The sequence below is a fragment of the Rutilus rutilus genome (genome assembly GCF_951802725.1).
Source record: "Rutilus rutilus genome assembly, chromosome: 13".
In the NCBI taxonomy this organism is placed as follows: domain Eukaryota; kingdom Metazoa; phylum Chordata; class Actinopteri; order Cypriniformes; family Leuciscidae; genus Rutilus; species Rutilus rutilus.
This window is the reverse complement of record NC_140218.1, coordinates 15,502,359-15,518,331: the sequence shown is the minus strand read 5'-3', so window position 1 is coordinate 15,518,331 and position 15,973 is coordinate 15,502,359. Positions and strand designations below refer to the sequence as shown.

The window sequence follows — 15,973 nt, the reverse complement described above, 5'->3', positions numbered from 1 at the left end:
TATTCATTTAAATGTTAAGTCAGTATCATAATTGTAGAACTGCATGTTTGAATATAAATTCACACGCTTACTAAAATCAGATGCTATCATGACCTCTAAGTAAAATGGCTGAACGGGACATTGAATGCCACTGATTTTCATTCTGCTGTCCTTGCCACCCTTATCTGCCAAAATCCCGCTGAGGTGAACAGTATCCCTGCTCTGCCACCCATCAGCACAGAGGGCACTGCCACCGGTGTAAGGTCGGGCGCCTATAACACACACAATACTGTTACATTTTCTGACAGTAAAAAGAAGAGCAGCACAATATAGCAGTGACCATGTGAGAAAATACTCAGGCTTATTTTTTTTACTAACAGAAAAGTACAATGGAAATACTCTGGTATAGTGATGGCATCAGACAGTAATATCAAGTAATGAGATACTATATATACTTATATATACACTATAGGTTATCAGTTTGGTCATGCGTGCCCAATGCGCTGTTTGTGGTTACGAGTTAATGCCACCATATAGGTTAAATTCATATTCATATATCATGGTACATCTAACATTTTTTATAAATAATAAATAAAAATAAAGGTAATAATAATCATAATTCCATGATGTCCCAAAAAATGAAAAATACTTCTAAATTTCTACTTTAAATTATAACATTTTGATGCTCAGTTTCACTTCAAGCTGTTTTACTAAAAGTTTAAATGGTTAGTTCACCCAAAAATTTAAATTCTGTCATTAATTACTGACCCTCATGTCGTTCCAAACCCGTGAGACCTTCGTTCATCTTCGGAACACAAATTAAGATATTTTTGATGAAATCCGAGAGCTTTCTGATCCCTCCATAAACAGCAACGTCACTGCAACTTTAAAGGCCCAGAAACGTAGTAAAAACATTGTTAAAATAGTCCATGTGATGAGAACCCGGAAGCGCTGTACTGTGTTTACTACGTGAATAACGTAGGAGATCTGACACAGAAGAGAATAAATTGTTGAATAAAGTCGTCATTTTTGTTTATTCTTTTTAGCACAAAAAGTATTCTCGTCGCTTCATAACATTACAATTGAACCACTGTAGTCGCATGGACTATTTTAACGATTTCTTTACTATCTTTTTGGGGCTTGAAAGTTGCAATGACGTTGCTATGTTAATAATAATTCGTTACATTTATATAGCGCTTTTTCTGAGACCTCAAAGCGCTTTACATAGAAGGGGGAATCTCCTCAACCACCACCAATGTGCAGCATCCACTTGGATGATGCGACGGCAGCCATATTGCGCCAGAACGCCCACCACACACCAGCTTACTGGTGGAGAGGAGACAGTGATGAAGCCAATCAGTGTATGAGGATGATTAGGAGGCCATGATGGACAGAGGCCAAGGGGCAGATTTGGCCAGGATGCCGGGGTTACACCCCTACTCTTTTTCGAAGGACATCCTGGGATTTTTAATGACCACAGAGAGTCAGAACCTCGGTTTTACGTCTCATCCGAAGGACGGTGCTCTTTTGGCAGTATAGTGTCCCCGTCACTATACTGGGGCATTAGGACCCACACAGACCACAGGGTGAGCACCCCCTGCTGGCCTCGCTAACACCTCTTCCAGCAGCAACTTAGTTTTCCCAGGAGGTCTCCCATCCAGGTACTAACCAGGCTCAGCCCTGCTTAGCTTCAGTGGGCAACCAGTCTTGGGCCACAGGGTGATATGGCTGCTGATGTTGTCTATGGAGGGATCAGAAAGCTCTCGGATTTCATCAAAAATATCTTAAGTTGTGTTCCGAAGATGAACGTCTTACGGGTTTGGAACGACATGAGGGTGAGTAAATAATGACAGCATTTTCCTTTTTGGGTGAACTAACCCTTTTGGGATAAATAGTTATCAGCCATTACATTTAAATAATCACTGGTTGACCAAATCATTGACCCAAATGTATATACTGTTACATCCTTAGTACAAATTATTACAACGTTTTCCGAATCCTGCAATCCTACTAATAATCAATCTCAAAGTCCAGTGGATGGCTGTAAATGTTACTTACATTCAACAATATCCAATTTTTCACTACCTAAACCAGTGGGACAACATTTCAGAAAAGGATTGTAAAAATGACTAATGCTAGAACTGTTTAACCTACAGTCGCTTGCTGAAATGAGGACAATATCACTGTGGGTCAGCACAGGGTCTGCTTTCATTAATTCATTCTAAGGGCTTTTTCCTCAACTTGTGTGTCCGGCTACTAGTCCAGCTACAAGATCCAATGTTGAAAGAGTCCCAGTATCTGCTTTAGCAGGATACAGAGAGAGAGAATGATGAGAGAGAGGAAAGAGTACAGCAGGGGACCCTGTCGATTGAATGGGGAATTGGTGTATGTGTGTGAGAGTGAGAGAGAGAGAGCAAGAGGCAGGGAGAGAAAGAAAAAGAGAGTGGTGGGTTTGCTCTTTGGGAAAGGAGCCAATCCAATTACAGGCAGCAGTGCAAGCCCGGTTTCTTCAGCTGAGCTAAATTTCACATTTCATCAGTCTCTTCCCTTCTCTTGCTGCCACTGTGCTATGCTTTCCCCCTCTTTCTCCCATTCCCTCCCCCTCCTCTTGCAGGTGGAGGGCAGGAATAGGCAGATCATGCAACCGACTCCATTCTTCAAAGGACGAGGCACAACCACTCACCCCTGTGCAACAATATATCACCTACAGAGCATCAAAATCCTGTCAGTCTATAGGTTAACATCAACATGAGAGCAACTAGGGCCATGCCATATAGCTAAAAATGAAAATTATAATTAAAAAATAACATTATTTATAAATATATACATATTCAAATGAGTAAAATAACATTTTGTTTGAATTAACTGAGCTAACAAGCTCCAATGCCAGTTTTGCTTCTGAAGCTAAAAATCATAGTTGCTATTAAAACGTCTTAACACTTTCATACTAGTGAATCTGGAGACATTAGGAATCGTCATGGCTAAATAAAAAGCATATTCAAATAATCACATTATCCGTGATGCTGCTTATTTTAGATGACTAGCAAACTCAGAGAATATATGGTGAATATTATTAAATAGTTCATAGCTGGAACACAGCCAGACAGCTTGAGTTGCACAGTGAGGCAAAGGCTCATGTAGAAAAATCTCACAAATACCAGCTTCCTGAGCTCTCTGGACTCGTTTGTGTATTCTCCAAGAGACACAGTTTTTGGGGCTGTGATAGCTCTCTAACCTCTCCAAAACACACAAGCTCTCATAAGACTGTCTCATCCTCTTCCTGCGACACTGTTACGCCCTGTGCAGATGTGACCGAATCCTCAGGGTTTGCAGAGACTATCGCAAGATACTCAGCGTTTCCATCTAGGGTAATACCTCCCTAATCCCACCATATCTGTACGTCTCATTTTCCTCTCTGGCCACTAGGGCGGCGATGATACACACCGGCTGAGATTCAACAAAGAGCTTGAGGCTAGACAAACATGCCGCGGCAGCACTTCTAAGAGCACAGCGCTGTCTGCCTAATTTGATTGTACCAACCGAGAGGAGAAAAAAAAATAACATTAATTAATAAGCCACTAAAACAAGAGGATTACAGAAAGCGAATGCCTCCGATGCCACTTCCTGATTGCAGTGCTGATTCAATTATAAATTAATTAATCAAGGCGCAAAACACAATTTGGACGTTGCTGTGCTACCGGCATGAAACAAACACTCGGTTTGACTCTTTGACATTGTCCGTTCTCCCTGGCGTCTGGGAAGGCAGCTGTTATTTGTGTGTATTTGTAGGGGGGGGCAGGTGGGAATGAGGGACAAACCCAGTGTTTGTAGAGCAGGTCTCTCTCTGTCTTCATCTCTTTGGTGTCTCCTTCAGCTGCTGTGGGGTGAGGACAGGAGGTGGGCATGCCTGTTCCTGCTCGTCTAACAGGGCCTAACCTGTCACTCAACATTGTCGTGTCCCAAAGGAGGTATGAGTCCCAATAGCAGCTGACAGACCCCTAGTCATCTTCATAATTGCGAATTGAAGGTAGTCTCATCTTGTTACCAAGCACAGCAGTTCCATTAGCCACATGCTAACATGTCAACACTTACTAAACTGCCAGCTCAATAAAGGGCAAACATTTTGAACTACACAGATAGATCTGTAGTCAACATGAAATCTAAATATTTCAGTGCATGTTTACTGTATATTAGTGTTGTAATTTTTAAACTAAAACCATTAAAAATATTAAATGAAAATCTGAATGAAAAATGAAAAAAAAACTAGCCACCAGTGCAGGCCCCAGAGAGCTCAATTTCCCCCTAGGGCCATTTTCCTGGTTGCATTCGCACCTAAAACTCTGAAGTAACTCACATGTCCTGCCACTCTGGTTTTTGTGTGGGACTTTTATTCTGATGCCACAAAGAATGCCTGAGCACACAGCGCTCCCATTCTCCGTCTTCATTAGTTTACGGTTTGTTTAACAGTCCTGTCTAATACGTTATTAGATAGAACTGTTATACAAAGAAAGTAACAGTATACGAAAAATGTTTGCTGTGTGGTTGAAGACAGGTGTTTCCACATGCATTTGGCCAATCAACGTACACTTACGTCACTACTAGTTCCTATTGTGGCTGAGTTAGACCCGACTCTGAAGTAGGAGCTAATTTAGTTCCCCCAAAAGGCATTCCTAGAACTAAAATCATTCCCAGTTCCTGCGGTGTGAACACAGCAAAAAGCGAGTACTTTCTTTCAGCCAATAGTTATAGTTACTATGAAAACGTTCCTCAGGTACAAAAGCCTCTTTAGAGTGAAAATAAACATATCAAATTAGATAAAGTTATTTAGTTATTGTTTTATGCTTATGTTGTACTGTAGGAAACACAGCACAGTAATTTAACAGCAGCTAACACCGCCATTAAATACTCAAATCAATTGTGTAAGAGAATGGCGTTCATGTTGACTTTGATAGAAGTTGAGTGATGGTTTCTTGTCTATTACACTACTATTACCAACCAAAAGATATGTATAACACATTATCTTCATGCTCTTTATCTGAAAGATATTATAATTAAGCATCTGATAACCTTATACTCTCAACGGCATTTGGCTCTTGTGTCTAACATCCTTTCCTTGGGTTTGGCTGAGAAGACATTCTATAAAAATTTATAGACTTGGGAGGTTGACAGGAACCCCTGAGGTCACTTTAAGCTGCCCATTATGGACGAGAAAGTGAACAGAACCAGAAGAATCCTACAAAAAGGTATTAAATATTTAGGCAAAAAAGTTTCTGGTTCCCTCTTTTCCATCTATACTTTTAAATGAGGCCAGTAGAGCAGTTCAAAGTGGTGCTCCTCCAGAAGACATCATTAATAACTAACGTGACACACTGTTTGCGAACAAAACCGTTTGCTTGTATCTTAGGTTACAGATCTAGAACTTTTCCATTTAACTCAAACATTTCCAACTCCGTAAAACGTCTCAGCTTTCAGAGCCACAACATTCAGTCCACCGCTGAGTTAAAACTCCTGCACTCAAGACTCACCTTTTTCAGTCGTCCACTCTTGGTGCCAACAAAAGCCACACAGTAGCCATTATAGACGTAGGAGGTCACCGAGGTCATGCGGTCCCGGCTTTCCGTATAAAGCGTGTGTCCGGTCACCAGCTGAGAGCCGCCGAGGGGCTGGTTGATGTCCAAACCGCAGAAGGAGTCATCAATAGGGACAGGCTACAGGAGGAGAAAGGTCAACCGAGAGTCAGCAGTTTGCTTGGAATCAAAAAGTCAAGGTCGGCTTGGTTGTTTATACAGGCATCAGTAGGAGGGTGAAAAGGTTGCACTGATTTTACATACAGAGAAGCACAGAACACATAAACCGACCCAGCGTCATCAGTTTGTTTTGTTGTCAAGTGAAGGTAAGAAATGGATCCGGCAACACTAAAGGTTGATTTTAGTACAAAAGAAATGAATTAAAAAGAATAAAAAAAAAAAATTAATTGTAAAAATATATTTTTTAAAGTTTAAGAGCAATTTCTAGCAAGTACTTAAATATATATACTAGGGCTGGGCAAAAAAATCGATTTTTCGATTAATCGTTTTTTAAAATGTGGTCGATTCAAAATCGATTCTCAAACGCCAAGAATCGATTTTTTTCCATCTTTATTTAATATATTACCCAAGTAGGTTTCCTCCACTGTTCATAGGCTTGCAAACTCCATTTTATAGCTAATGCTGTGAGATTTTATGTTAGTTTTATCTAAATCATAAAATAACCTCAACTAGTGCTGAACGTTTAATCATATCGCAATCGCGATGTCAAGCCTATAAGCAATTAGGCTATATGGCGCAAAATGCTGCGATTTTATATGAAATAAACAAATTTGGGCTTTTAACACAATGCAGCATCTGTTCATTTTTGGTCATCCTTTGGCTAGTGTTACATGTATTCATGTAACACTAGATCTTATTCATGCAAACGCTTTTAAACCATTCATGCGCGACAAGACAAAAAAGAGCTCGCTGCCTGTGAATGTCCTGACTGCGACACAGAACAACTTGCGATGATATCGTGCGTGCGCACAAGACAGCCCAGAATAGAGTTATCTTTCGCTCTTGAACGAACAATAACACACACAATTATGCCAAAATGTCTTTTTGTTGAGTATTTTCATAACATAAGAGCAGTTATGATGAACGTGAAGAGTTATGACTCTTGAGAGAACGAGGCGTGTGTGAGAGCCGCGTCTCTGAGAACAGCGGCTGGTCTTAAAGGGACAGTACACAGTAGCCACTAATTATCTCTGCCGTTAAAGTTAATCAAAGAACAAAGGGAACAGACAAAAACACTCACTGCTCTTGACTAAAGAACTTTTGTAACTTTGATTAGTCTATATATAATTTATAATTAATGCACCGCAGACTGTTATATAACTTTATTCAATTTCTGTATATGGCCTAGCTGTTAGACAGAAAGGGCACAGATAAAAATTATATGCAATGTTTTTATATGGGTTTATATGAGGATTGTTAACCTGTTTGATAAAGACATGTGACTGTTCTGACTTGTCCAATTTTCAGCATTAATTTTTCAAATCCTGTCTATTCATTGTATGCATTTGAAATATAGAGTTGGGTTCTGTTTTAACTGTACCCAATTGTACCTAAAATAAAAAGAGTTTAATATACAGGTTTGTAGCTCTTAATTTATTTTTATTAATTAAACACTTGAAAACTTATGTTCACTTTTCTTTTCTTTTTCTTTTTTTAATAAATATAGGATTTGTATTAAATATTCATTGAGTCGAATCGAAATCTAATTTACAATCGAAATCGAAAAATTGAATCGAGAATCGAAATCGAAAATCGAATCGAGAATCGAAATCGAATCGAATTGAGAGCTTGTGAATCGAAATCGAATCGAATTGTAACATCTGAATCGATACCCAGCCCTAATATATACTACCACTCAAAAGGTTTTTGTTGTTTTTTCAGCAAGGAACCATTAAATGAAAGTGACAACATATCTAAATGCACAAATGTTGATGAGAATTATTGAGCACCAAATCAACATATTAGAATGATTTCTGAAGGATCATGTGACAATAAAAGCCTGGAGTAAAGATGCTGAAAATTCAGCTTTGCCATCACAGATTTAAAATAACCATTTTCTACTTCAATATATTTATATTCAATATAATTAAACTTAACATTTAAAAAATCTTGCTGACCCCAAACTTTTGATTGAATGATTGTCTTCAAAATATGTGTTTCCAGGCATGGAAATGACATTTTTAGAAAACATTCCTTGACATTTCAGGATTTTCAGTGGAATCACACTATAAACTGATGATATTAACTGATTTGGGTTTGCAGTGAAGGCCAGAGAATACTGACTCTTGTTCAGTTTCTAAAAGGAAACAGTAACTGAACCATTGAGTGTGGTTTCCCAAACCAGCCGCTTGGTTTTCTGTTCAGCTGGGCAGACATGTTCCCGCTCTGCTCTGGTGAGTCCTGCCGAGCTCCTAGACTGCCTCATTACCCTGTGCTATGAGAATAGTGTAGCTCACCCCAGCTGGGGACGAAAGCACATTCACACACACTTACACACTCCACCTGCAGAAAGCAACACCTATACAGACGAGACTGGGGCTGAAACCACAAGCACACAGTCCCTAATTCTGTTAATGTTTGTTTCTATAACTTCTTTGTGTGTAAAATGCTAGCTATCAGTCTTAGCAAGGAAAATCCAAAAATATTTAAAATTTTTTGCCATTCTATTCCAAAAAAAAAAAAAAAAAAAGTCAATTCCTCCAATGTCTTTTCCAATACAGAATGCTGCTTAACACAATAGCTCATTTGAAATCAAAGGTGTGTCCACAGGTCCTAAAATGGCCAAAAAAAAAACACCCATATTTTTCCTTCGCTCTGTCTCTATTGCTCTCCCCTTGCACCTTCTCCTCTCTCTCAGACACACGCATACACACCAACTTAAACTAAAGAGATTGAAGCTTGTAAACATTTACAATCTAATGGGAGGGTCTATGGCCCATTTTTCATGTCACATGCAGCATGGGCCACTATCAATCCCCATTTGGGTTGGGGCGGCGAGTTACAACACTCGGCGGCGTTTCGATTCAGGTCATCGGAGTTTGTGACTGACACTGGCCTCAAAGTGCCATGTAGAGTAAGAGGGATGGATACTGTGTGCTCGGTCATGATGCTGAACGCAGCACTGCTCATCCCCAACACTCCACAGCCCTTTAATATCAGCCTGGTCGACTACAGGCTCACGCTATAAAATCTTTACTGCCTCCCAGCCCTTCACAAGCTGGGGGACGGCAATAAAGCAGGGATGTAAATGCCTCGTACTCTGCAGATATTGTTCCAGCCCTTCTTCATCGTGTTTTCTTTTATTTTCGAATCTAAAAATAGCTGCCTAGATCTGTTCTTCAAAAAACAGTTGGCATTTGACTACAAGATTTAAATGTGTATGCCAAGTCCTTTTTTAAATAAAGTCAGTCCACTCTGTGTTCATCTTGGTAATGCCCTCAGGCAGCTATGTTCTAGTCTTGCAAGTCATATGCTAATGTACAGCAAAGGATTAATTCTACATCTTATATACTTCAAAGGGAAAAAACACATTTCCAAAACTGTTTGGCAATCGAACATTTCAACAACATCAAAATCTGGCATCGAAATGGTACCATAAATTGCTACTTTAGCTCAAATGAATGTAATTATTAAAAAATGTAGCAACCCAGTAGCAAAATGTAAGTTTCTAAATTCATAAAATGTAACAATCAGTCAATATGATAATTCATTTTTATTGGATGATAAATTATATAAATCTGGAGTGGACAGTAGCAGGACTAGCACTTCAAAGTCAATGAGCCCACACATATTAAAATGGCACAGCAAACTCGCCACCCTTTTGATGCCACCAAACTTTTTTACCCCCATTTCAGAAGTAGGAAAATATTTTTACAATGAAATGGTACTCCTCATACATTTTTGTTTGTTATTCAAGCTCAACTTACCTAAAAAAAAAAAAGAATAAATAAAATGCACATAGATTTCCATGATTTCCAAGCACCTCTACTGACAGAGTGTGAGCTTTTGAACATTCAGTGTCAAGTTTTGCCTCCCTTGTGCTCTCTGATATGAAACCTATCTAAAATGCATGATATTCACACGCCAACCTTCATGCTCATCACTGGAACCCCTTTCCCATGACTACTGTTTCGGGTAGGGGGTTATTGTTCCATACACAAATCAGGACAAGGGTCGTTCCTTTGGAAGCCACCTGATCAATAGAGTGTCCTTAGATCACTGCTCAAACTGGCACAGTGATAGGCTTGATCAGGCAGCTTGATGAAACGTAACACCGGCTGAATGAGTGAATAGCATCAAAGGGCTGGATGTGAAGCAGCGAGCAGGTTGGCCAGGCAGGAAGACAGTTGCAAGCTGGGCTCTGTGATAAATCTTTCATTCGGTCTTCTTGGCTTATGACTTCTCTTCTTCCTCCTCTCGCCCTCTGTTTCTTAGTTTCACTTTCTCTGTGATTCAGCAGAGACACTGGAGCTGAAGAAACCAACCCGAAAGGCTGCACAGAGGCCATGTTTCCAGTGATCAAAAATAGCCTGAAATAACTGAAAGGAAATTAAATAAAAACATAACAGTAGGGGAGTTCTAGCAGTATGTTTAGGTAAAATGAGCTTGGATAGCAAACGAAAAAATCTAAGGAGTATTATTTCACTGTAAAAATATTTTCATACTCCTACTGGTCTTGAAAAGGGAGTAAAAAAAGCTTGGTGGCAGCAAGAGGGTGGTTAGTTTGGGCATTTGATTAGTATGGGTTCAAAGACTTCACTATTCAAATTGTTAAAGATCAACCTGCATAATACCATAGATTTATTGAACAGTATTGAGTTTTAGAGTACATATTATCCTCATGTTATTATATCCAAGTCCTCCTCCTCAGTCAATCCTGACACATTCCTCTAGGATTAGGAGAGAAGACGCAGGAGGTTTCTATTGCAATTTTTTAAATGAGGCCTAGAAAAACATGGAGGAGGGCAGGCTGACATCATAAGCCATTGACGGACCCCCTGGGGTCAGATGGGGGATCCTCTAGGGTCCTTAATGGGACCAGAGTGGAGTCGGGTACTATGAAGACCACCCTGCTCAGACACTCAATAATGTTTTCCTCTGAGTGACAATCACCTCTGACATCATGCTAATGGTGAATTTACTGAAGCTAATAAAGGATACCCTGGAGGAAACCACGTATCAGTGGTTTGTCATTAAGACTCTACTTAAACTTCATGCACACATATGCTAAAGAACCAGTGAGAGCAATAAAAACATACACATATTCATTTATATATTTATGCAAACATCAACGCACCACTTGTCAATGTGGTCACTTGTAAATATGCATATGCACAGAGAATTAATAGTGCTTTTAATTCAATTTGTTCACATCAGAGGACAAACAGCAGAGACTCAAAGGACTGTGGTCTTTTGGGAGCAAGACTAGTAAAGAACAAAGAAAACAAAAGATGATTACCTTGAATAATAAAGGTGCATGCAACAATGCATTCATTGTTAGTTCATGACACCTAACGCATTAACCAATGTTAACTGATTCAATGTTATCAAAAAGTGGTACAAAATACCAAAACTACAAAAAAATGCATTAATAAAAATATAATAATAAATTATAACTAGTTGTATACATGCAATGCATAACTAATCACAATAGTTAACCATAGTGACCTATAAATATTTAATTTGCTTCAATTTGGAGAATATTATCACGTTGACATGACTCCTACTGTATGTGTATCAAACTTTAATGTAGCCATTTAGACTACCAACGCTAAACAATTAGACATAATTACAGACGGATGAAGAATATTTAGAAAATGTACAATTACCATAACAGTTGAAAGGATTAGTCTAGAATTCCTTTCATGGGATTTGTTGGGGTGTACATTCACGCTTAGACCAACCCTGACCATGCCTGTCATTCAATCATGTAGGTTGCAGGGGTCAACAGGATTGCTTGGATAGTATACTATTACACTCTTAAGAATGAAATATGGATATGTTAGAACAACAACCAGCTACGTAAACATTATGATGCAGATCCTATTCCCATTCCAAAGAAAACATAAACTTAGTAACAAGTCCCCATCTGACTGTTTTGATCTACTGTGGTTTCTAGTAAGCAGAAGCAGGCATGGGAACTATCCGTATCTGAGAGGGCAAAAATGTATATTGCGCTAAGAGAATAGCATTCAAAGGCAGAGAGCTCTAAATAAAGCTCTTAAATAAACCATGCAAACAACAAGTTCAATTAAAGTAGCACAATTTGGAAAGAACGTCCATGATTAAGGTTTCAGATACTACATCTAAAGTAATGATTCATGTACAAAAGCTGGTTTGCAAGCTAATTAGCAAGCTAGTTGCTACGGCTAGTAATACATAAAACAAATCTTACCGCTTTGGTACAAGGTACATCCTTTCCCAAAAGCCAGTTGAGCTCTAAGTTTCCCTCTCCCTGATAGCAGGATTGCATACGCTCCTTGATCCGTGCATTGATGTCCCGGATGCTGAAGACGCAGAGGGCCGAGTCATCAGGTGGATGGTGGTACTGTTTTTGACCTTTGGAAAATACAGCAAAGAGCACATCATCCTGAGCGCTAATGTTAAGGGACGCTGCAAGCACTCGCCCAGGCTTGCCCAGGTAGGCCGCCTGCAGAAGACGGTACTCAACCCTGTTTCGGACACAACCGATAGGCAACGACACATAGGAGTGGAATTTGTGGTCATCTTTGCAGAGTCGGACGATTCGAGAGGTGTAAAACAGGTCGTTTGAGGGTCCGCTGGAAGACATGCTGTTCTCAGGTGTTTCTGGTTGCACAGTCAGAAAGTAGACAAAATTCCCACTGGCAAAGCCATAGATGTAGTAAATGTCAAAATGAGACACCAAAGCCAGTGTGTCGGAGGGAATCTTGATGAGTGATGAAACAAAGTCAGTGTGTAGCTCGTAGTCCAGCATTGCCGAAGACTCCGGATCACGAGGAAGTTTCCGGCTGGAGATGGTCGGAAAGTAATCTTGTTTCCCATCCACAGCGGTACCAATGAAGAGGGTCCCATCCTTGCCCTGCGAAGGCACAATGACTCCATACATGGTGCCAGTCTGGTTGACACTGGAAAGGTAGTGCTCCTTTTTGTGAGAGGGCTCCACCAAGATGAAGAGGTCGTCCAACCGTAGCAGTTTGCAGACACCTTGGTAGAGGCTTCCGCAGGCAAGTAGTCGATTTTGAGAGTAGTCAATGAGCAAGAGTTTGTTGATGTTGTTGGTAGAAACCAGTGGTTCATTGCAAGGCTGAACAATTAGTGGAGGGTAGCAGGCCTTGTTGTCATCTTCTGGACCAGTGTCGTGGGATACTAGGAGTGTTAAGTTGCCCGATAACTTGTAGACTCGGTTGACAGCGCCAATGTAGATTGCTCCTGTCGTCTTGTGAACTGTCAGGTGGTTGAAGGCCCATTCTCGTCGCTCAGGGTGAAATGTTGTAAAGGACTGTTCACAGCACACTACAGGCAATATTAAGACTAACAACCAGCACGTAAAGGACAATGTGGAACCCTGTCTAGGGTTTTGTTTCAAAGTCCTCTGTGAATCCCGCTGTCCCTCCATGGTCCGAGGGACCCGTCAGGTTAGAAAATGAAGAGTTAAAAGAAGTATCAAGAAGGCTCAACCTTCGTCCTCGTAGTCTGAAGGATAACTTTGTGGTCCGGTGCTTTACCAGGGTCTTCACATTTTTCTGAAAGAGAGAAAGCGAGAGTGATGAGGACATAAATCAGCATCAAAACATCTTGACTCACATATAATCCAAAAGCTAACACACAATGGAAATTGCACCCCATTAAAATGAACCAAGGCCCTCTGCCTCCATTGGAGGACTGTCTACTAACCCAAGAGGAGGGGGCAGCTTCTCTAATAGACAATGGCAGGAAAGGTTTATCTTCACATTCCAAAGGAGTTGTCGGGCAGGATTACAGAATGCAGGAAGGTGAAGCACATCGAAGCAACGGAAATTAGCATGACATGAATTGCGCTGCTTGCCATTTCTCTGAGACAGCAGTTTCTAAGAATGGCACTCAGTCAAAGGTCTCTAGAGTAGTGCCTGTTTTGTCAATTACAAGATCTAACATCAAAAAAAGAAAGAATCTAATCAAAAGCATGTCTGAATAGGTCTGACAAATGGTTTTAAAATTATTATTCTAGTTTTGGAGCCATTTCTCATATTTTTTGAGTAATGTATTTATGTCAGGAAAAGTATGCTAAAAAGCTTTCCTTTATGACAAATATTAACATTACACTCTCATTTCTTGACGCATGCTTCTTCCTTATTATCTACCCTTCCAAACTTATTTAGTCACTCTCACAGTGAGAAAAGTACATTGTGGAAAAGGCAATTTATGTAATAGCAGTTTGCAAAGACCGGTAGAGCGACATCTCCCCCATACGATAAATCAAAAGGGGGGCCCTCTTTCTTCTGAATTTATCCCAGGGAGTTAATTATCCAATCCACTGCATGAGGGAGGCCTGGATCTTATTACTACAACAAAGTGTGAACAAATTGGGTGCCGGTTCCATGCACCCTGTTTTTACTATCTGCTCTGTTAGGGGGCTGTTTAACAGGATCTGAATCCATTAATTATGCTTTCCAATTCTGTTCGTGTTTTTCTCTCTTTCCTTTTTTGTATCCCTTTGACACCATTAAGTCCTGGAGGGATTAATCATTGGCACCAGAGCAATCATCCCTAAACGAATAAGGCAGCCATTAGAGATATACAATCTACAATGTCCGAACACATTCAACATATTTCTGCTCATATTTTTTCCCCCTTGTTTGATTTGCATACATTATCAGTGCTACAGTAGGTGGTACGAGAGGGCTAACAAGTGTAGACAATGCCTGCACATCAGAGAATCACAAATGATTAAGCAAAGCAGTCCGACAATTGTAATTAGCTCAGACATTGTTGTTTAAGTGAACAGAGCTTTGCTAGTGTGCAAGAACATGTCAAGAAATAGAAGCTATTGTTAATCGCTTTGTGAATTGCATGTAGAGGCTAAAAGGACAAAGTGATCAAAGGTAAATTACCTGTGCAGAATTATAAACAGGACTTTGCTAACATATATCAAAGTGCTAATATCCTAGTTTAGCTGTCCTCTTTATCATAAACATGTGCAAGCTCTGAGGTGCAGTATATTAGCATGGCTATAAAGGGAGTTGTAAAACCCAGTCCTAGGGTTGGTTTTGTCCTTCACGCTGCTCTTTTGTGGGACTTCGCACATGCTGGAGGTGCAAAGCACGTTCCCCTGGAGGTGGCATCTGCTGAACAAGCAATTTTCTGCAGCCTTCTGGCTTTTAGGCCTCACCTTCAGGAGTGCAATCATCTCTTCTCTCCAACCGCAAACCATCACTGAATTTATCTTGTATGATTTTGCTCGAGTAACTACCACCACTCCTCTCTTTTCTTTGTTTTCCCTAACCATTTTTTCCCCAGTTCCCTGCTGGCTCAGAGCGAGTGGCTTCTCTCTTTTTATATCGTAGCGACAGCTGCACTGAAGAGGGGACCGAATGGTGTAAATAACGACTGTTCAAAGTTTAGCAGCAGTGCTGTCAGGAACAGAAGCAATAGGGGCTTTGTTTATTATGCTTTGTGTTTTTCCCCCTCTTTTCTGCGACGCTTGACAGGACTCTGCTTATTATGCAGCCTGGCCAAAGAATTGAATAGATGAGACTGATTCGCCTCTTAGCTTCCTTTTATTGTTTGAAGTCAGTCTTTTACACTTGGCTCTCGGAAGAGATTACCATGTCAATGTTTGCACCTGTGAATCATTGGTTCGTCACACCAGAGCCTATAGAGATAATGGCGCGATTTAGGTAGGTTTGTCAGAACAGGCATCTGTATTGTGGAGACAACAGCACAGGCATTTTGGCAAGAGCTTTATTTCACCATGACAGTGATTCACAACCATACAGTGCACAAATGGAAAGGTAACAGTTACCTCATTAGCATATCCATTATGACCTCACAACCACAAGAGACTGTGCTTTTATTCAAATGTCCTGCCTCTGTCTCTGGTTTGATTTGTGGTGGAGTTGCACCTGCGTCAGTAAGTCACATAAAAAGACAGTTAGGCCCCGTTTACACGTACATGGTTATTTTGAAAAACGGAGACATTTCCCTTCGTTTGCGCCCTTCGTTTACACGCAAACGGAGGATTCGCCAATGAAACCGATTCTTTCTAAAAACTCCGGCCAGAGTGGAGATTTTGAAAATCTTCGTTTGCACGTTTGCATGTAAACAGAGAAAACCGGAGTTTTAGGCAGCGACGTCACAGAATGTGACTATTTACGGGATTCTGATTGGCTAAGGTGGGCTTGAGCTTCTCGTTACACTGCCACCTACAGGTTTGGCATGCTCTTGAC

General features: G+C 40.3%; 1 protein-coding gene across 1 annotated transcript in view; it reads right to left on the bottom strand.

Annotated features, from left to right (window-relative positions):
• The window catches only part of plxna2 (plexin A2), a 209,356-nt gene that overhangs the window by 166,702 nt on the left and 26,681 nt on the right, over window positions 1–15,973 (bottom strand). Inside the window, exons 2-3 of the mRNA XM_084428724.1 lie at window positions 11,962–13,291; window positions 5,505–5,687 (exon numbers count right to left, since the gene is read on the bottom strand). Of these exons, the coding sequence (XP_084284850.1) occupies window positions 5,505–5,687; window positions 11,962–13,164 (1,386 nt within the window). The 5' untranslated portion in view covers window positions 13,165–13,291. The remainder of the gene's footprint in view (window positions 1–5,504; window positions 5,688–11,961; window positions 13,292–15,973) is intronic.